This window comes from Eulemur rufifrons, chromosome 7 (genome assembly GCF_041146395.1).
Source record: "Eulemur rufifrons isolate Redbay chromosome 7, OSU_ERuf_1, whole genome shotgun sequence".
Taxonomy (NCBI): Eukaryota; Metazoa; Chordata; class Mammalia; order Primates; family Lemuridae; genus Eulemur; species Eulemur rufifrons.
This window is the reverse complement of record NC_090989.1, coordinates 3,570,459-3,591,057: the sequence shown is the minus strand read 5'-3', so window position 1 is coordinate 3,591,057 and position 20,599 is coordinate 3,570,459. Positions and strand designations below refer to the sequence as shown.

General features: G+C 55.1%; 1 protein-coding gene across 2 annotated transcripts in view; it reads left to right on the top strand.

Annotated features, from left to right (window-relative positions):
- UBASH3A (ubiquitin associated and SH3 domain containing A) overlaps window positions 1–20,599 on the top strand; it is a 38,350-nt gene that overhangs the window by 10,647 nt on the left and 7,104 nt on the right. For both annotated transcript variants that reach the window (XM_069472256.1, XM_069472255.1), the window contains exons 5-9: window positions 653–822; window positions 1,554–1,762; window positions 12,089–12,215; window positions 17,133–17,232; window positions 18,734–18,856. In XM_069472256.1, coding sequence (XP_069328357.1) covers window positions 653–822; window positions 1,554–1,762; window positions 12,089–12,215; window positions 17,133–17,232; window positions 18,734–18,856 — 729 coding nt within the window. The remainder of the gene's footprint in view (window positions 1–652; window positions 823–1,553; window positions 1,763–12,088; window positions 12,216–17,132; window positions 17,233–18,733; window positions 18,857–20,599) is intronic.

Sequence of the window (20,599 nt, the reverse complement as noted above, 5' to 3'; positions counted from 1 at the left end):
GGCCAAGATGCGTGACCAAGGTCACCCTGCTATGGGGCACAATGGGGTACAAAGCCAGGTCTGTCTGTTCCCGTCACAGCACTGACCACTCCCCGGAGGATCTGAAATCAGATCCTGGCTGCTTCGGGGACGCTGGCCGCTCCGCTCCTGACCCGAGATTCCTGCAAGAGGGGGCGGGGGCTGTGGGGGCAGAGGTCACCCCAAAACGCCTGGAGCTCAGCCACTCAAGGGACTTCCTGCTTGATCAGAACAAGGCAAGCTTTAGAGACACTGTGTTTTATAGAGTTTCGTTGCTTCCTGAGTGAGACTGTGCAGTTGAACCAAAAGCCACTGACCTGGCGCTCGGGCCTGAGTCCAGGCAGCTGAGTAACGCGCCAGGGAGTGCAGACGTGTTTACTCTGCCTGTTTTAATCGTGTGTTTGGGCAACCAGCCTGCAAGCTGGCAGTCCCAAAGCCCCTGCACCCGCATCTCCACGCCGCCTCTTTCCAGCCTCCAGGAGAAGCCTGCAGGTGTCCGGCCACCTTTATAGCGTGGACTCTGGGGTGCGGCAGTGCAGGGGGAGGGCGGGTAGCGGCAGGGGCACGGCAGGCGTCCCTGCTGCCCATCCCGGGTGTGGCACCGTTTAGGTAAAGGTGTTTCCCTGCCTCACAGACTGCGCCGTGAAGCCTTGCACCAAGCAGCTGCACCTGACCCTGGCCCACAAGTTCTACCCCCACCACCAGCGGACGCTGGAGCAGCTGGCCAGAGCCATCCACCCCGGCCTCGGCTGCCCGTGGACCGCGGCGCTCTACTCCCGGGACATGCGCTTCGTGCACTACCAGGTGAGACTCAGCCAGGGAGGCTGAGCGGGTGTGTCTGGACGGGACCCACTCCGTGTGAAGGAACTGCCACCCTCCTGACAGCACGTACCCCCGGGAGGCCTCCAGCGGAGGTGTTTCAATAGGAATGAGAACGTCTCTCCCTTCTCTAAAACCGGTTCCTTTCTTGTGCAATTCGGAACTGGCATTCTTTTATAGGAGTTGCAGATGCACAGAGATTTTAAAACAAAATAGAAGCATTTCTGATACAAGAAAAAGGATTATTGTAAAGATATATGAATACATGTTTTGCTTACTAATTCGTTTCAAACAACGACTTGGGTGAAGCCTCATTCGAGGACATCCTTCCCCGAGAGGCGCTGGGCGTGGAGGGAAAGCACTTGCTGCCCCTTCAGGGAGCGACGCGAATGCGTCCGCCACGCCCTGAAGGACCCCACGCCAGGGAGGGTGCCTGCGAGTGCCTGGTTATGCTCTGAGATCCCTTGTGTACAAAATAAGGACGTGGATGGATGATAGACAGATAAATAGAAGCAAATTTTATTTCTAAATCCTTCCGAAGAGTCCTGTGCTGTATTTTGTTACACACTATGCTCTGTGTCACCAGCAAAGGCTGGGACGCTGTCTTGGGGGCGCAGCACACATCAAAGGAGGCAGCGTGCAACAGGCCTCCCGTTGCTGCCGTTTCCCGACGCAGATCCTTGCTCAGGCCGTGACGCCACCCGCCTCTTTTCCAGACCCTGAGGGCCGTGTTCCAGTACAAGCCCCAGAACGTGGACGAGCTGACGCTGAGCCCGGGTGACTACATCTTTGTGGACCCCACTCAGCAGGAGGAAGCCAGCGAGGGCTGGGTGATCGGAGTCTCCCAGAGGACGGGCCGCCGGGGCTTCCTGCCAGAGAACTACACGGACCGAGCCAGCGAGGCCGACACCTGGGTGAAGCACAGGTGAGCCCTGCCCCGCTGCGGTCCCTCCTTTGCGTGGTCCCCGTGTCCGTGTGCCCCCAGACCCCTTCCTCACTGGTAAAACTGCACTCTCCATGGTGGCAAAATTACCCGTGCAGGTGTGTAGTAAGTATCCTGCTTGATTCGTGGTCTTCTGCTGATGATATTCAGAAAACATGAATTACTCTGTGTTCCTTTTCTGAGATAGCAATCCCAAAATTATTGCAAAATGCTACTCCCTTATTGTGAACATACTGCATTGTACTCAGAGGTCCTAAGCGTGGGTTGATTTATTCTTCTGCTTAGTGTATAAACTTTAAAGTCCTAAGGTGCATTATTAATTTTCTATTGCTGTGTAACAAATTAACACAAAATAACAGATAAAACAACAAATACACTTATTATCTTATTGTTTTCCTGGGTCAGGAGTCGGAGCATGGTTTAACAGGGTCCTCTGTTCAGGTCTCCCGAGGCTGTAACCAGGTGTTGGCCAGGGCTGGGGTCTCAGTGGAGGCTCAGGGTCCTCTCCGAAGCTCACGTGGTTGTTGGTGGGATTTACCTCCTCGAAGCTGCAGCACCCCAGGGGGGCGTGTGCCTTTATGCCCAGCTGGGCAGTCCTGTGATTTTAACATCTTTAGCGTCATCTGGTGAGGCAAAGGGTGTTCAAAAGCATCAGGTTCTGGTTGCCTTTTGTTTAATGGCTCTTTCCTCAATTTATCTCTCTCCTCTGTCATTTTATTGTAACAAGGAAAAAAAAAACAGGTGACACTTTTTTTTTTAATTTTTAATTACTATGGATACATAATAGTTGTTTTTCTTTACAGGGTACATGTGATGTTTTGATACAGGCACACGTGCAAATTAATCAAATCAGGGTAACTGGGGTTTCCGTCAGCTCAGGCCTTAATCATTTATTTGTGTTAGGAACATTCCAATTCCACTCTTTTAGTTATTTTAAAGTATACCTGAACTTATTGTTGATTATAGTCATTTCTTTGTGCTACCAAATATTATGCATTCTATCTAACTATCTAACTATATTTTTGCACCCACTAACCATCCCCACCTTATCCACTCCTCCCTGCTGCCCTTCCCAGCCTCTGGTAACCGTCACTCTACTCTCTGTCTCCTTGAGGTCAATGGGGTTTAATATTCAGCTCCCACATATGAATGAGAACATGCTAGATTTGTCTTTCTGTGCTTGGCTTACTTCACCTAACATAATGTTCTCCAGTTCCATCCATGTCCTTGCAAATGGCAGGATTTCATTCTTTTCTGTGGCTATGGAATATTCCATTGTGTATATATATGTACCACAATTTCTCTATCCATTTATTCATTGTTGGACACTTAGGTTGATTCCAAATCTTGGCTACTGTGAATAGTGCTGCAATAAACATGGGAGTGCAGAGATCTTTTCAATATACTGATTTCCCCTCCTTTGGGTATATACCTCGCAGTGGGATTGCTGGGTGTATGTTAGTTCTATTTTTAGTTTTTTGAGAAACTTCCATACTGTTCTCCATAGTGGTTACACTAATTTACATTCCCAACAGTGTACAAGGGCTCCCCTCTCTCCACATCCTCACCAGCATTTGTTATTGCCTGTCTTTTTGGTAAAAGCCATTTTAACTGGGGTGAGATGATATCTTACTGTCATTTTGATTTGCATTTCTCTGGTGAATAATGATGTTGAGCATTTTTTCATATATCTGTTGGCCATTTGTATGTTTTCTTTTGAGAAATTTCTATTCAGATCCTTTGCACATTTTTAATTGGATTATCTGATTTTTTTTCTATCAAGTTGTTGGAGCTCCTTATATATTCTAGTTATTAATCCCTTGCCAGATGAGTAGTTTGCAAATATTTTCTCCCATTCTGTGGGTTGTCTCTTCATTTTGTTGGTTGTTTCCTTTGCTATGCAGAAGCTTTTTAGTTTGATGTGATCCCCTCTGTCCAATTGTGCTTTGGTTGCCTGTGCTTTGGGGTATTGCTCAAGAAATCATTGCCCAGACCAATGTCCCGAAGCATTTTCCCAATGTTTTCTTCTAATAGTTTCATAGTTTCAGGTCTTAGATTTAAGTCTTTAATCCATTTTGGTTTGATTTTTGTATATGATGAGAGAAAAGGGTCTACTTTCATCCTTCTGCATGTGGATATCCACTTTTCCCAGCACCATTTATGGAAGAGACTATCCTTCTCCCACTGTATGTTCTTGGCACCTTTGTGGAAGATGAGTTCACTAGAGATGTGTGGATTTATTTCTGTTCCACTGGACTATGTGTCTGTTTTTATGCCAGTACCATGCTGTTTTGGTTACTACAGCTCTGTAGTGTAATTTGAAGTCAGGTAATGTGGTTCCTGTGCCCAGCCAAGGTGGGCACTATCACTGTACTGGATAAAACTGAGGCACAGAGAGTCGAGTAATGTGCCCACACTCACACAGCGAGTGAGTAGAGAAAGTAGGGTTCAAACCGGATCCTCATCCCAAGCTCGGGCTTTCAACTGTTAACGAAGCTGCCTATAGAAGAGATCATTATATTAAAAAATCAGTCAGTGAAATAAATGATCCATCCATACAATAAAATGCTCGCAGCTTTAAAATAATCATGAGGAAGTATTTTATGTACTGATATGAAAAAAATACACAAGCTATATTGATAAATGACAAAAATAAGTAGCAGAATAATGTGTACAGTATGATACTGCTTGTGGGGAAAGGGGGAAGTAACACACATTTGTCTGTAAATATACACACATGATACACACTTATAGACACGTATGTGCCTGAAAGTTCCGTGGAAGGGAGAAAGTCTAGAAACTTCTGACAGTGGGGTGGGTGTGGGAGCCAGGAGAACAGGATAGGAATGGGAGGGAGGCTCTTCATCATTTTAACATTTATGAACTACATACATGTATTACTTATTCAAAATATAAATTAATGCATTTTAAATTTAAAGAAAAGAATGTAGGAAACTTGGGTCACGGGGAGAGCAAAGGCAGAGAAGTCGAGAGAAAAGCAGGGCTGAGGTCAGCACATGCGCACACCCTGGTGCTGTGAGCTCCCCTCCCCCAGCGAGACACGGGGTGCACCTCCAGCAAGGCAGGGGCAGCCGTCCAGATGCCTGCAGACCGGTGGCTCAGGACGAGCACAAGGTGCTCGTTTAGACATGTCCGTGGGTACGGCGGTCACATCAAAATCATAGGATGTTGGTGCCATGAGGGACTGTAGAGATGACACAACCCTCCTGCGTGGGAGCAGGGAACACTCGGGCCGGGGGCAGTGGGGTGGGTGACGTCACACTGAGAAGGAGGCACTTGTGTCCTTTGGGAAGCAGCTCGGTCCAATAACAGGCTTAAGGGATAGAGAGGAGATGCTGGTTACACCCTAACTGGCCGGGGCTCCCCTAAGGCCCGTGTCCCTAGTGTGTCCTTCACCCTGCCCAGGACAGGAGAGTTTCATTATCACAGAGGAAGCACAGTCAGCAAGCTGGGAGGTTTCTAGAACTATGCAGGACACTCTGCAAAATGTGAGTTTGTGGCTGTGATAGTTTCACTTCGCAATGAGCATATCAGGCACCTGTCACCAACATGACCGTCCCAGCTTGTGTGCCTGACATTTCTGGGACTATTCTTTCTAGAGACAAGTTTATCTTCGGAATTAATAAATAGTGACAAAAATTGCTATGAAAGGGAAGAAACATAAGCACCGGACTAGGTGCTGTGGGTGTCTGATGGGCCCTGTTTTGGAAGCAGCCGCTGACAAACTGTGACGTGTGACTGGGCCAGAATAGCACACGGTGGACACCGTCAGACTCAGTTGTGCTGTAAATCTTTTACAATTGCCAAAAGTCCTCATTAAACACAAAGTCTTTTAAATCAGAAAATGGTCCCTGAACATCTGGACACATCACTATCGTGCTAAGTAGTGGGCAGTGTAGTGAGAAGACACTGTCCGAAGGCGGGCCTACCCTGGGCAGATAGATGGCGGCTGGTTGATAAATACCTCCCACCAGCAGCCGCCACAGGACCCAGACTCAGCAGGTGCAACCTGAGCAGCAAGGACTGCTGGGGTCACGGTGCCTGGGACCAGGTCTGCTGGGGTCATGGTGCCCGGGGGCAGGCCGGGAACAGGCCCACGGATCCACCAGCAAGGATGCCCTGCCTTCCCTGGAGGGCACATTTCCAGGTGAGAGTCTGCAGCCCGGCTGCTTCTTACCTGGCAGTTAATACGTCACCGCCGTCACCAGTCTAACTGCTCCAGCCGCCATGCTGATGGCTCTGGGACTCTTTGGACTTGATGAGTCAAGTCCAAAACCACAGTGGAGCTCAGTCCATGACGTTGGGGAGGATCAGAGACTGTCTGGAGGGTGACGGTGATTGGAGTGGGCATAGCCGTGAAGCACAGCCGTTGCCGACCCTCCACACGGGAGACTGGCTAGAGGTGGCCATGGAACACAGCAGCGGGCCGCGCATGTGAGCGCTCAGGAGGACACGTGCCGCCTTCCAGCTGCAGCGAGGACACTCCCAGCACTGAGGCCGCACACGGCAAGTGACTTTCCAAAAACCTCACAGCAAGTTGGTGGCAAGCAGCTCAGACATAATAAAGGCAATGCCATGAGCTGTGTCCTCCAAAATTCATATGTTGAGGTTCTGGCCCCCAGAACCTCAGAATGTGACCTTATTTGGAAAGAGGGCCTTTAGAGAGGTGATTAAGTTCGAATGAGGTCATCAGAGTGGGTCCCGATCCAAAGGGACCGATGTCCTTGTATGAAAAGGAGATGAGGACACAGACATGCGCAGAGGGATGAGCCGTGCGGACGCAGGGGGAACACGCCGTCTGCCACCCAGGAGAGAGGCCCCAGGAAACACCAGCCCCGCTGCACCTTGACCTCCGACTTCCAGCCTCCAGGACCCGACAGAGTCAGCGTCTGCTTTTTAAGCTGCCCAGAGTGCAGGCTCCGTCACGGCCGCCCCGCAGACTAACACGTTGCCGTCCCTGCAGCCCGCAGACCGCAGCCACGTCCTTAAAGAACCGGGGAGAATTTAAACACATCTGTTTCTATGGCGCCAGGCAAGCACAGTGGTTCTCTAAGTTACAAACAGAAACGTCGAGATGCAGGCTCCTCCTCCTCCTCCCACCGCCAGCGTTTCCGCCGTAACCTCGATTGCCCTTCATTTGAAAGACTGGCAAAAAAATTCAATTTTCTCTCCGTAAACCCCACAGGTGTCATTTATTGATAACGACGCTTTTTCGCTGTCTGGGGAGCCACAGCAGGGTGGCTGCCCCCCTCACCCTCAGGAAGGGGAAACCAGCCCACACTTCCTGTGTTAACGCGACACCACGCTTGTGCCTCCTGCTCCAGGCGTGTTAATCTGAGGAGAGAACTGTCACTGGTTCAAGCATGAATGTCAACATTCTTGGTCTACTTACGATCAACTCAAGCTTGCATTTCATATTATTGGTACCTGGCGCTAGGACAATATACGAACAAAGTAAATCCGTTTGGCCCGGACCGCACCGGCAGGGTTCACAGATCGAGACAGAACAGGTCACAGTGACAAGAAAAGAGAAGGTACAACCGACGGCTGAGCCCCTCCTGGCTCGGGACAGGCCGGGGGCGGGGCCTGGGGACCTCCCGCTGGCCGTGTGAGGACTGGGGGCTGGAGGCCTCCACGAGAGCAATGCAAACGCTCACAAATGGGCTGGATAGGTAGAAAAGCCCCGTGTTTTGTGGCTGAGAAAGGAGAATCCTGGGGATGTGTCCATTTCTCCCAGGGTCGTTTCCGGGTTTCATGAAATTCTAGGCAAAATCCCACAGAGATGCTTTGCTGGACTTCACCAAAGGAATGGAAAGTTTATCTGGAGGAACAAACAGGAGAGAAGCCCTGAGAAAACTTTGAAAAATAAGGATACTGAGAGGAGACACTTACCCTACCGTGTGTCTAAAATACGCTATAAATCTGTAATACGGGTCGGAGGGACAGACAGACACGCAGCAGGGCAGGACCGGCGTCCGGGAGGAGTCCTCTCTGACCATGGGAGCACCAGCGACAGGGAGAGAAGCCGACGCAAAGTCACCGGTGTTTTCGTCTCCTCACATCGGGTGCCAAACCGATTCCCAGCAGCAACAAGGAGTCCATGGAGAAGGGAAATCGTTTTAAAAACAGACGTCTGTGTACAGGGTTGTGTGTCTGATTTCTGGACTGGGAAGAGCTTTGGGAGCTCAGAAGCAGCGGAAGGGAGCTCAAAGTGAGACTTCACAGATCTGTCTTGAACAGCGATTATTAAATGCTTAAAATTTAAGACATCTGTTTGTTAAAACTCACAAAGAACATCACAACCCAAAGAGCAAGATGGGAGCCATGCTTTTCAGAAGCTATTAATGAAGTCGCCGGCCCCCAAGGGTCACCCACCTGCCCGCCTTCCTCCCTCCTGCTGTGGCCCGGCTCCCCGCGTCCCTGGAGACCGTGGCCCTGGGCGCTCTGGCCCCGGCCAACTCGCGTGTGACTTCTGCACCTCACCCACCGACAGGCCGTGTGCCGCATTCTTCACACACAGAGTCCTCGTTCAGAAATTGCTAAGAAACACTACAGCCTCGAGAGAAAAAGTGGCCAAAGAACATGGACAGCAGAGAAGTACGTGGACCTAAAACCTGCTCTCCAGTAATAAAACAAATGCACAAAAAATGAGGCCCCCTTTCCCTCTCTCAAATCAGAGAAGGTTTTTTGTTTTTTCTGTTTTTAGTATAAGAAAAGTATCAACACTGGTGAGCACATAGTGTGTTGAGTGTCCTCCTTCAAAGCAGGTGAAAGTGAAAATCTCTAGAAAGCAAATCAATGTCTCCAAGAACCTTAGAAACAGTCTTGCCCTCTGGCCCAGTGGGTCCCCTCCTGAGACCCCATCCTAAGGAAGAAAGAAATCGGGATTTGCATACGAAGGTGTTCTTTGCCAAATTTCATATAGTAGTTTTGAAGAAATGCAAGCAACCTACATTTCTGAAAATTAGGGAAATGGTTATACAAAGTATGACATATACATATTTTAATATTATGCAACCATTAAAATATTTTCAAGTAATTCTAATAGCACTGGTGCATGTAAATGTGTAGACACTGTGTTTTGCAACCATGTAGATAAACACAGGCACGCTTGCCCCACGGACTCCCCTCTCCCCGGGAGAGCCACCCTCCAAGCCCCTGTTTCCCGCCCTTCACACGCCTCCGCCCCATCTCACCCCTCACCTGAGTTAACTTCCATTTCCAGCCCTTGCAGTCACTCCCTCGAACAGCCCCTACTCCCTTGTCCCTTCTGCTGCCTGGACCCACCTGGCCAAGCCCTAACCCAGTGGAAAGTGCTGGAGACAACCACCCCATGCTGCTGGGTCTCACCCGCAACGTCCCCACCTGCCTGGTCCATGCAGGCTCCCATCCCTGCCCACCCACACCTCCCACACACCTCCCCCTCCGCCCTCTTGTGCCACGACAGGTGCAGCAGGCAGAAGAGTGCACGACGCTCTCCGCCCCACCACCACCTCCAGGCCCTGGTGCTCTCCTCCCCACCAGACAGCGGGGGCCGTCCAGTCTCCTAGCAAGGCACCTGCCCACTGGTGCTTCTCGGCCCATCTTCCTGGGCATCTCACGCCCTCCAAGGACTTTGTGGCAGCGTCATCTACTGTCCCCTGCATCCTCCTCTAACATTTCTGCCAGCAGACAAGCATGCTATTACCCTAAAACAACATAATCACAATCAAAACCTCTTTTATCCCATCTCCCCTCCAGTTACCGCCCGTTTCTCTGTCCTCGTTAGTAGCGAAACCCCTGGGGGGAGGGGGGGGCTGCCTGTATTCACTGTCTCCAGGGGTCTCCTCTCCTTATGTCTTAAAACCCCGTCTGGTCAGGCTTCCCCCACCACCACCCCACGCACACTGCCCTTGCCCGGGTGGCCGATCCCCTCCACACCGTGTGTCCAGTCTCAGGCCTCCGCGCCCCTTACCTGACCCTGGGCAGCAGCGTCAGGCACCCAGCCACCCCTCCTTGTGCCCGGCCTCCCTGGCACCCAGGGCCTCTCCTCCCTGGGTGTCCTCCCCGCCCCCCCCCCCCCCGGCAGCTGCCCATCCTCCCCTCCTGGGCTCTAACCTCCTTCTGTCGGGGCCCAGCTCAGCCCCGGACCTGTCTGCGAGCCCTGTCCCCAGCTCCCGTCCCTTCTGCGTGCCGGCTCCCCTGCAGCCGGGTTTCTCCCCTGCGCCCCACACTTGCTGTCCAGGCCGGCTCAGGGGCTCCGTGGGGGTTGCTGGGCAGCCGTCCAGACTACCACGTCCAAAGTCGAATTCCAGCACTTGGTCCCAAATTCTGCTCCGCTCGGTCTCCCTATCTTATCAAGGGCGACTTGTCTTTCCAGTTGTTTGGGCCCAAAGCTGGGAGCCCCTGGACCCCTCCCTTCTCTCAGGCTCTGCTTCTGATCCATCAGAAAACCCTATTGGCTCCACGTTCAAAATAGAACCGAATCTGAACATTCTTTGTGTCCTCCATGGCTCCCATCTGGTCACCTGGCTTGTGGCCGTGGGCTCCCTGCTCTCCCTGGACCCGTGGTCTAGTCTTAACTGCCGGGAGGAAGGGCCCCTCCAGGTGCAGTGGGCCCCACACCCTCCCACCAACCCCGCTGGCCCCGAGCACCAGCCCCTGCAGCTGGGCCCCCGGGCTGTTCGCTTTGCCGGGCAGCTGCCCTGCACACCTGTGACCCGCCGCCCTCCGGCTCTTCCAAATGGCACCTGCGTTGCCCGAGGGTCTTTGTCCCGCCTGGGCTGCCGCCACCAGCTGACCCCGCCCAGCAGCCCCACTCTATTTTAGTCCACGATATTTTTCACCTACTAGACTATGCAATTTTCTTTTCCTGAAAAAGTGGTGCAAACTGAGAAAGAGCGAAGGAAGCAGCCCCATGTGTGCATGGGTGCGGGAGACAGGGTGAGAGTCAGTGGGGAGCTGAGCTGGAGAATTAGGGATTTTCTTCTTCTTTTTTAATTCGCTGTGTTTTCCAGTTTTCTAACATCAGTTAGAAACAAAATATCCCGAGTTCTCCCAGTGGATTCACTGAGAGCAGAGCAAAATGTTAGTGGACAATACTGGGAGAGCAAAGGACTTTCAACCTAAGGTTCGTGCAAGCCGGGGGCTGCTGCAGCCTCCTGCTCTGGAAACGCACGGTCGCCAGCTCTGCACCGTGACTATAGATTGTTTTGTTTTTTTAGATTATTTTTAAATCAGGTTTTCAAAGGTCTTCCCCTTGGAGAGCTCAATCACTCGCTGTTCCAAGGAGGATTCAGGTGACCGTTGGCTCTTTGTTTCCCAGGCACGGTCCTTCTCCGGCCACCCGCCTGCTCCCTCCAGACACGCTCACTCTGGGGGCCCGTCTCCCCTCCTATTCCTCGGCCTGGAGTTCTCTCCGCTCCCGTCTGCCCCGGTCTTTCCCCTCAGTCACCCCGCAGCTCCCGAGCGCCCGTCCACCCCACAGCACTTTGCGCGAGTCGTCGGAAGGCAGCGATTTCCTCAATCCCTGCAACTCCTTCCGCCTGACACCCCACCCCCTCGCGTGTCCCCACGGCTGGTCCACCTGTCTGCTGCCTGCTCGTTCCTGCTCCCCACGCATGTCCCTCTGCAAACCTCTGACGGTTTCAGAAGGTGATCTAAGAGGATGGTGTGTTAGTCAGGGCTCCCCAAAGAGAAACAGACACAGAGACAGAGACAGAGGGACAGAGAGAGAGGGAGATTTATTTTAAGCAGTTGGCTCAAGACTATGGACCTGGCAAGTCCAAGATCTGCAGGGCAGGCCAGCAGGTTGGAGATTCTGGGAAAAGTGCTATTAGGACTCAAGTCCAAAGATGGTCTGGAAGCAAAACCCCCCTCCCCAGGGGACCGCAGTCTTTTCTCTTAAGACCTCCATGATCTGGCTGAGGCCACCTGCCCTGTGGGGGGGTCATCTGCTTTACCCAAAGTCTACTGATTTAAGGGTGAATCTCATCTAAAAATACCTTCCCGGTGGACTCTAAGATAACATTTGACCACATATCTGGGCACTGTGGCCTGCCAAGCTGACACACAAAAACCGACCAACACAGATGGTGATAGCGGTTTAATAATGAAACCACCACACACTGCACATCTACCATGTCCCGAGCACTGTGCACATGCTGTTCCGTTTCATCCTCACACTCACTCACCTGCCCAGGTTGTCCTGAACATTCTCAAGCATGTACGTGACCACGTGTTGTGTTTCTATGGCAACAACCTCTCTCTCGCATCTCTGTTCACGGCTTTGATCTTCCTCCTCCGAAGGACGTACACCTTCAGCCTGGCCACGGACCTGAACTCCAGAAAGGATGGCGAAGGCGGCAGCAGACAGAGCATGGAATTTCACCCTCCACAAACGTCGAGGAGCCTTAGCAGCATACAGGCTCTGCAGGTAATAGAATTCCTTTTCTTAAACTAAGCAAAGCCACATTTCGTGTTAAGTCCTAGGTGGACAAGCTACCCGGGCAAGCTTTTGTTCTGTAGACACATCCTCCCTGCTGCCTCGGAGCACAGACCGGGCGTGGTTCCACGGGAGCTGAGGCACCGGGGACCGCACCTGGCCCACCTGCCCCGGGCAGGGGAGCTGCCCCATCCCCCACTAAGTGCCCTGTCTGTGTGCTTCCTAAGGCAGCATCGGTCGTGGCACTGGGACCCCAGGCAGGGAAGAGTCAGGGACCCAGCACTGCCCAGAATCCTGAGTTCTCACCCTAATTCCCTCATTAGCAAGCCAAGCAACCCCAAAGAAGTCACCTCCGCCAGTGCGGTGGCTTCTCGTCTTTCGAGGCCGGGCTGGGCGAGGTGAGGGGAAGGAGCCTGTGCTCCACAACCCGGAGGGACAGCAGCCTCAGGGCCAGGATCCTGGGCACACGCAGAAGTGGCAAATGCAGGAGTGCAGGCTGCCAGGCAGGGACCCCGAGAGGCGGGGACCCTGAGAGGAGGGGACCCTGAGAGGCAGGGACCCCGAGAGGCGGGGACCCCGAGAGGAGGGGACCCTGAGAGGCAGGGACCCTGAGAGGCGGGGACCCTGAGAGGCGGGGACCCTGAGAGGAGGGGACCCCGAGAGGCGGGGACCCCGAGAGGCGGGGACCCCGAGAGGCAGGGTTAAACAGTGATGCCACGTCCCCTGTCTGCGTGGTCGGCAGGTCGGTCCCCTGATCTGAGGCTTTGCTCTTCCTCACAAAGGGACCCCAAGAGCGGGTTGCCCCTGCAGCTGGCCCTTGGCAGTGGACCCGTGTTGGATCCAAATCGGTTCCTCCACGCCCTGCCACGTGTGCTCACACGTTACGTCAGGGTCTCTCATCCCAGCCCCCAACCGCCAGGGGGGTGTTATTCCTGACCCTCCCTATTTTGGGGATCTGAAAGGTGGGCTAGGAAGCTCACCCCCACATCAGCCTGCCGGGTGTCAGTGTCCACCACAGGCCAGGCCCTGGTGCCCAGAGTGGGGGACGCTGTGGTCTGGCCCATTCCTGAGTCCCCAGAGCAGGGTTTGGGGCCTAGTCTGTAAAGCTCGTTCGGTAAAGGACAGAATGACCAAATGGCCCTTTCGGGACTTGCTATCAGATCAGCCTGAGGCCAAAGCTCACCCTCTGTTATGGATTGACTTGTGTTCCAGCAAAAACCCTATACTGCAGTCCTAACCCCGGGACCTCCGAACGTGACCCTGTTTGTGTAGACAGCCTTTAAGGAGGTGATTAAGTTCAAACGAGGTCTTGAGGGTGTCCCTGATCCGATCTGACTGGTGTCCTTATAAGGAGAGCTGAGGACACAGACACGCACAGAGGGACGACCTGTGGGGACACAGGGAGGAGACACCGTCTGCAAGACAAGGAGAGAGACTCAGAGGAACCAGCCCTACCACTCCCTGACCTGGGACTTCCGCCTCGCCTCCGGGAAGGAGAGAGCTGATTCTGCCAGCTCCAGCCTCAGGCTGTGGTCCTGCTCGGGCAGCCCCAGCTGATAGACACGCCCCTCTGTCCCCAGAGCCCCTCAGCTCCCAGAGGCTGCCTCCAGGCTGGGCTGAGCTCAGCGGGACAGGACGCCGGATGCTGGGAAGACAACAGGGACCCTCTTCAGACAGGTCTGCAGTCACAGGGGAGAGCAGCCCCAGCCCGCCAGCCACAGACAGACAAGAACGGGCTCCTCGAGCCAGACTCCTGGGCTCCGGCAGCGCAGGCTGGACTCGCCACCCTTGGTGGGGGAGAGAACAAGGAGGCCGGGCCAGGCTGTCCCCAGGCTGTGCCCCTCACCGACTGAGGAGGGCCTGGCGTGGAAGCCTCCACCTGTGTCTGAACTCGCTGGAGCTCTCAGCGGATGAAAACAGAACATTCGTCTCCCTGTGAACCGGACCCCTCACGTCATCTGACGTCGCCCCATCGTATAGTAAGAAAACTGTAGCGACAGGCACCATGGGAGGCCGAGTGATGGCCCCGGAGACACGAGGTCCTCAGCCCCAGAGCCCTTGCCTGTGACCTTATACAGAAAAAGGGTCTTGGCTGGTGGCGTTGAGTTAGGATCTTGAGTTGGGGAGATGATCCTGGGCTGTCTGGGGGGGCCCTAAACCCAGCCACAAGCATCCTCGCAGGAGGAAACCAGAGCGGGGTCTCCCACACATGGCAGAAGGGGGGCCCATGTGACAGCAGAGGCAGAGATTGCAGCGACGCAGCCACAGGCCCAGAACACCTGCAGCCGGAAGAGGCAAGGAACGATTCTCCAGTGCAGCCTCGGAGGCGTGCGGCCTGCCGACACCTGGGCTTTGAATCCGGGACCGCGAGAGAACCAGCTCGTGGTGACCGGCTAAGGCAGCACCTTCTGTGTAGGGCCCGTGCTGCCCGCCCGTCCCGTAGACACCGGGGTTAGCAGCCCCGTTCCCCACAGGCCTTCCTCGCACTTGATCGTCACGTTCCTCTGGCAAAGCTCCACGTTTCGAAGTTCAAACGCTCTGGGCTCTTCCAGGGGAGAAAACGCCCAAATCCAAACCTCAGCCCGATGCATCGACTTAGATTGTCACCAGGCAGACTGAGCAGATCTGCCCCGGCAGGGGAACGGGATGGGGCATTTTAACATTCATTCTGCTGGGGGATGGCGCCTGGTGTTGGTACAGACGATTTCTGCACAACCATGCTTCAAAATGCTCAGGCAGCAGGATACACGCTCCCCTTGGGGCTCTGCCCTGGGAGGCGAGTGTTCGTATCCGGCAGCAACCATGTGCAGTCCTCCAACAAGAGACGATACTCCCTCTGCCTGGACTGCACGCCACCGTGAAGGCCCCGCCCGTGGCCCGAGCAAGTGCACGCACAGCGACGGCACACGTTTCACTGGCTCACGAGCCCCAGGTCTAGGCACCTACCCAGAGTGGTCAGAGCCATCGAGAACGGTGCAGTCCCTCAGGTCAGCTGCAAGTTCCACTCTGCTCAGGTCAGTGTGGACCTCCCGAGGGAGCTGCAGGGTCTGGCCCCAGAACACCCGTAGGGCAGGCAGCTTTGCCCCTCCCTCCCACCTTCCGGAGCCCCCTCCTTCCCGGCAATCCCGGCCACTCTTGCCGAGGAAGCAGCTGCCTGGTGCGGACTCGAGGGTCGATGCCTGTGAGCAGAAGCAGACCAAGCAGGGAGGGGAGGGGCACTGGCCCCGTTTAAAGAGTCACGTCCGGGTGGGCATGTCTGGTATTAAAGGCGTGTGCAATTCTCTCTCTAGGACTTGGGGAGTCAGGGCGGCCTGGGCAGCTGTGTGGGGGTTTCTGCGGGGGAGGACCATGTCTCGTCACCTCTCTTCCTCACCCCACTCAGTAGCAAGACATGAGAAAGTTTCACTCCCATTTCAACCCGGAGAGCTGTGCGATCAGGACTCGAAGGACAGAGGGAAGGCCCCTGCACTGCCTCCTGCCCAGCTGTCCTGCCTGGTCACCTCCGCGCTGCAGGTGTGACCGAGTCCTGCCTCCCGCCAGAAGTGCCCAGCCCACCTCCTGCAGCGGGCACTGTCCACTCTGCCCCCACCCTCTCTGCCCGTGACTCAACTTCCCATGTCGGCCCCTCAGCCCAGAGACATCTGCAGCTCTCTGGGGGAGGGACCCTGGGGACTGCAGCCGTGAGTCCCAGCATATGACACATTCCCTCCCACAACACCATGTCACAAGGACGCTGATGGCACAAGCCCTAGGAGCCCCTGGGCAGCACGGGTCTGGCGCCGGGCGGTGCCTCTCTGGGGCTGGGGATGTAAGTGTAGGGTCCATGTCAGCCAGCCCCGTAGTGCCCTCCAGGGTGACAGCCAAGTCTCAGTGTTTCCCTCAAGGGTCCCAGCTACGTCAGGCTCCTGGTGCAGGGCCCATGCTGTCCTGGTAACCCTGGTTGGCTCGGCCCTTGGCACTCTGCTCTCTGACCTCGGGATCATCCTCTGCTCTCATTGACTCTCTCTGTCTTACTTCCCGCGGGCTCCCCTCGAGGGCCCCCTATCCCACTCCGACCCCAGCATGGGAGGAAGGGCAGCCCCAGATCCCCTGAGGACAGACCCCCCCACACACACACACAGGAGCCCCCTCCTGAACAGTGGCCCACGTCGCTGCCTGAAGTGTGGCCCTCGGGTTACCTCCCCGACGCACAGGCCTCCCCAGGAGCAGTGTGGCTGTGCTCCCCCCACCGTGGGGCTCCAAGGCCGTCCCGGCTGCCTGAGGCAGGGGAGGAGTGTGCCAGAGAGCCGCTGTCTCCACGGCTCAAAGCCACCGGCCACCGCCAATGTCACTCTCCTGCCAAAAAGAAACAAAGAAAAATAAAATGCTGCTGTCCTCTCGCACTCAGCCAGGCACCGCGAGAGAACTGCCTCTTAACATGCCAGCGAGGGGCAGTCCTGGGGGCTCCTCGGAGGAGGAAAGGTGCCAGCAAACACGATGGCTAGATAGAGACGTAAATAGATAGATGACAGATAGATCATCTGTATCTATATTACAATAATATATCATAACAAATCTGTATTATAATAACACGTATTATAATACAGAGATAGAATGTCCTAAGAGTCGCCATGGGGGAGAAGGACTTAGAGAAGAGAGAAAAGTGGGAAAGCAGATGTGTCATGTTGTGGCCCATCCTGTCTGCCTTGGTGTCCTTTATGATGTTGTGATGCCCAGAAAGTGGGATGTTGGAAGAAAGTGAAAAGTTTCCGATTCCTCATCCCCTTTCATTGTGAGGACTTTGACGAAATGGGCCGTAGCTGCCAGGACCCACAGAGGAAGAGGTTCCCTCTCCAGGCCAGCTGTGGGGTGACAGGAGAGTCTGGTGACTGGGATGGTAACTGCTCGTGCCCTGCTTCCCGCCCCCAGGCCACGGTAGCGAGGAGGAGCGTGCTGGTGGTGCGCCATGGGGAGCGAGTGGACCAGGTCTTCGGGAGGTCGTGGCTGCAGCAGTGTTCCACCCCCGACGGTAGGTGGCGCCAACGGGCAGAAACGTCGTAGGTCCCACAGACGGTAAACGAGACCCCTGGCCAGTCTCCTTAGATGGCATCGGATCCACCAGGGCGCCGTGCCGCAGGCTGGCCGTGCAGAGGTTGCGTGTGTGGAGTGCACGCCTGCTGCGTCTTTCTCCAGAGGGGCCACACGTGTGCATTTGGGGTGTGGGTGTCTGCACACATCTTGCCTCAACTGCTGGGTGGAAGACGGAGGAGGAACAGGGATCGGTAGTCAGTCGGTCCCCGGGTGAACGCCTGGGCAGGTCTTCGTATCCCAGCCGCATGCATTGGGGTTCGGTTAGCCAGTGCCGCACTGACTTTAGAGCAGGGCACCCCGAACTGCCGGCTCTGAACCCCACAGCTGTCAGCATGTGCTGTCTCTGTCTCCCCTCTGATCTCTGCAAACCAACCCTGACGGCTGCAATGTCTGGCTCCGCTACCTAACGGATGGACATGCCCTTGAGCACGCGTCTTGCACACCCAGCTTTGCCCCGGGCTTGCTCTATAAATTAGGTATCGAACAGGGTGATAAAGCCCATTTGCAGTTGCCGGGCCGGCTGAGCCCTTTCGGGATCCTTCCAGGAACCCAGCAAGCCCAAGAGAGGGGGCGAAGAGTGGGGAAAACCCCTGGCAGATGATAAGGGCACACCCCAAAAATCTGAGTAGATGACATCATGACCAAACCTTCCTCCGAGAGCACACGGAGCTGACGACAAGGTCGTCTCTATGAGACAAGGTCGAGCAGAGACACGGGGCTTAAGACAGAAGCAAGGAGGCAGCCGGGGGCTGGGGATGAACCGACTTTCAAACGTGCAAGAAACTTCTCTGCAACCCAGCGGGCACTGAGCCGCACGCTGAAACCGCGCAGCGCGTCCTTGCGTGGAGGCGGCAGGGGAGAACCGGGGCAAAGCAATCAACACCAGAAACAGTCACTGCGCTTCACAGAAAAAGAAAATAGATTCGGTCATCTAGGCAAACTATCAAGTCACCTAGGAGGGAAAATATTTTAAAGGAGCTAGAAATTTCCGGCTGAAAGGAAACACTGGGTGGGTCTTACAAGGTGGAGAAGCCCCTGAGAAAGTGAACAGTCTAATTGGTCTGAATGCTGTGCACCGCACGGTTTGATCAGTTACACTGGGGTATTTGGCCCCATCCTTCCCCAGGGTGACCAACCCAGGGTCACGGAGATTTGGAGGCTCTGCCGTCCTCTCTCTCAGGTCGATTCTGGCCCCGCACCCACCCCCATGGGGCCCCCTCACCCCATGTGTGCTCAACCCACGTGTGCCACATGGAAATGCTATGTGCGTGGCTGCCTGAGCATTTTCCCCCATCACAGAGCACGTTCAGGAAACAGCACAGTTGATAATAATTTAAGTTATACCCTTGCTGGTAGAGCAGGTCTTGTCTAGGGAGTTTGTGGAACGAACCCTCACTGACTTGGTGAGACTGAACGTCTGACGCCTATTTGTAATTTAGGAAAATACTACCGGCCGGACCTGAACTTCCCCTGCAGCCTGCCCCCGCGGAGCAGCGGCATCAAGGGCTTCGAAAGCGACCCGCCACTGTCGTCCTGCGGAGTCTTCCAGTCCAGACTCGCAGGTGGGTCTGGGCCGCCTGGCGGGAAGGGACGGGGGACACACCGATGGACATACCGAGGGACAGCCCTCACCGCAAGCCCGCGACCTTGGTGTCAGCGTCGTCCTGCCGGCGAGGAGGCTGCGCCCAGAAAGGTCCAGCCGCTCGCCCGAGGCCACGGAGCCGGTAGATGGACGGACGGGCAGAGGTTTGGGCCAGGGATGGATGGTGGGGGGGAGTTGGGAGGAATGAAAGACGGCATGAAAATGAACAAAAAGGGGAGGAAAATTCAGCGCCTCTGTGCGCACCGGGGATGGCGTTCAAAAAGTTAAAAACCACATCTCCTCACTGATTTTATTTCAAAATCTGTCACTTTTGGGCTTTGGTCTTATGTCTGGGGGTTCTGGTTCCACCTGATGGAGTTTATTGGGATGAAACAGACCACTGAGTTCATCTTCATTTTATAAATTCAGAAAGTCGAATCTCAAGAAGCAAGTCCCATGCTGGTCAAGGGAAGGGACGCGCTGGGCCCCCGCCCACCGTGGTGTGCTCGTGGCGTTCACCACCGGCTCGGGCAGGACAGGGAGCCCTGATTCTGCAGTTTTCTGACTTCAGTGGTCAAAATACTGAACTCACAGGACCGCTGATTTCAGGCTCCCGATGTGGGGTCACTGGACGCAGAGTCGGGAGGAGGCGACAGTCGCTCTCCCGGGGGTCGGTGTGAGCCTGCTGCACACAGCCACGGGGCTCCTGCTACGGGGGGTGGGCTGTGCGTCTGTGTGTGCGTGTGTGTGTGTGCGTGTGCTACATGCGTCTGTCCGTGTGCACCCTCTGTAACGTACCTTTGCAGCTCTGTGTTTCGTGCCTGAGTCCTCGCATAGACGTCTGCCCCTCGTGGTGTGTGCACCGGGAGTGTCGTGGAGGGTGTCTGTGTGGGCAGTCGCTGGCCTCCGTGTGTTTCCTGGGGCTGCTGTGACAAAGTCCATAGACCGCGTGGCTCCAACAGCAGTCGCTTACTGTCCCATCTCTCTGGAGGCCGCAAGTCCCAGACCAGGGTGTCGGCAGGGCTGGTCCCTCTGCGGCTGCGAGGGCAGGATACGTCCCGGCCTCTCCCCGTGCCTTGCAGGTGACGTCCTCTCCTTGCGTCTTTCCGTGTGTGTCTCTGTGTCCGAGTTCACCCTCTTATAAGGGTGGATAAAAGCCACCCTAATTTTATCTTCATCAAGGTGCCCACCTTAAACTCAATGACTTTGTAAAGACTCCTACGTCCACCTAAAGTCGCATTCTGCGGTAGCAGGGGTTAGGACCCTGACATGGCCCTTTGGAGAGGGACACGACTCAGCCTCCACCAGTGCCTCTCTGGCTTGGGTCCCGCGCAGTGTCTGTGCCATGGGGACCTGCTTCTCTTCCAAAGGGCAGGGCTTGGGCTGTCACGGGGAGCTGTGGCCTGTAGGCTTGTCCTGCCACGAGCCTTGGCAGGTCTTGAGTTTTCTCTTGCTGGGGAACAAATTGCCGCAAACTCAACGCAGCACCCATTTGTTGGCTCACAGCTTTGCAGGTCAGAGACTCTGGCACGGTGTGGCTGGCTCTCTGCTCGGGGTCTCACAGCCTGCGGTCAAGGTCCCTGCCGAGCCCAGCTCCCACCTGGAGCTCAGGCCCCTGCAGACCCATCCAGGCTGGCAAGGACTGAGGTCTGCACCTGGCCGGCTGTTGGCAAGGGGCTGGCTCAGCTCCTGGGACTGTCCACCTTCCTTGCCTCATCGTCCC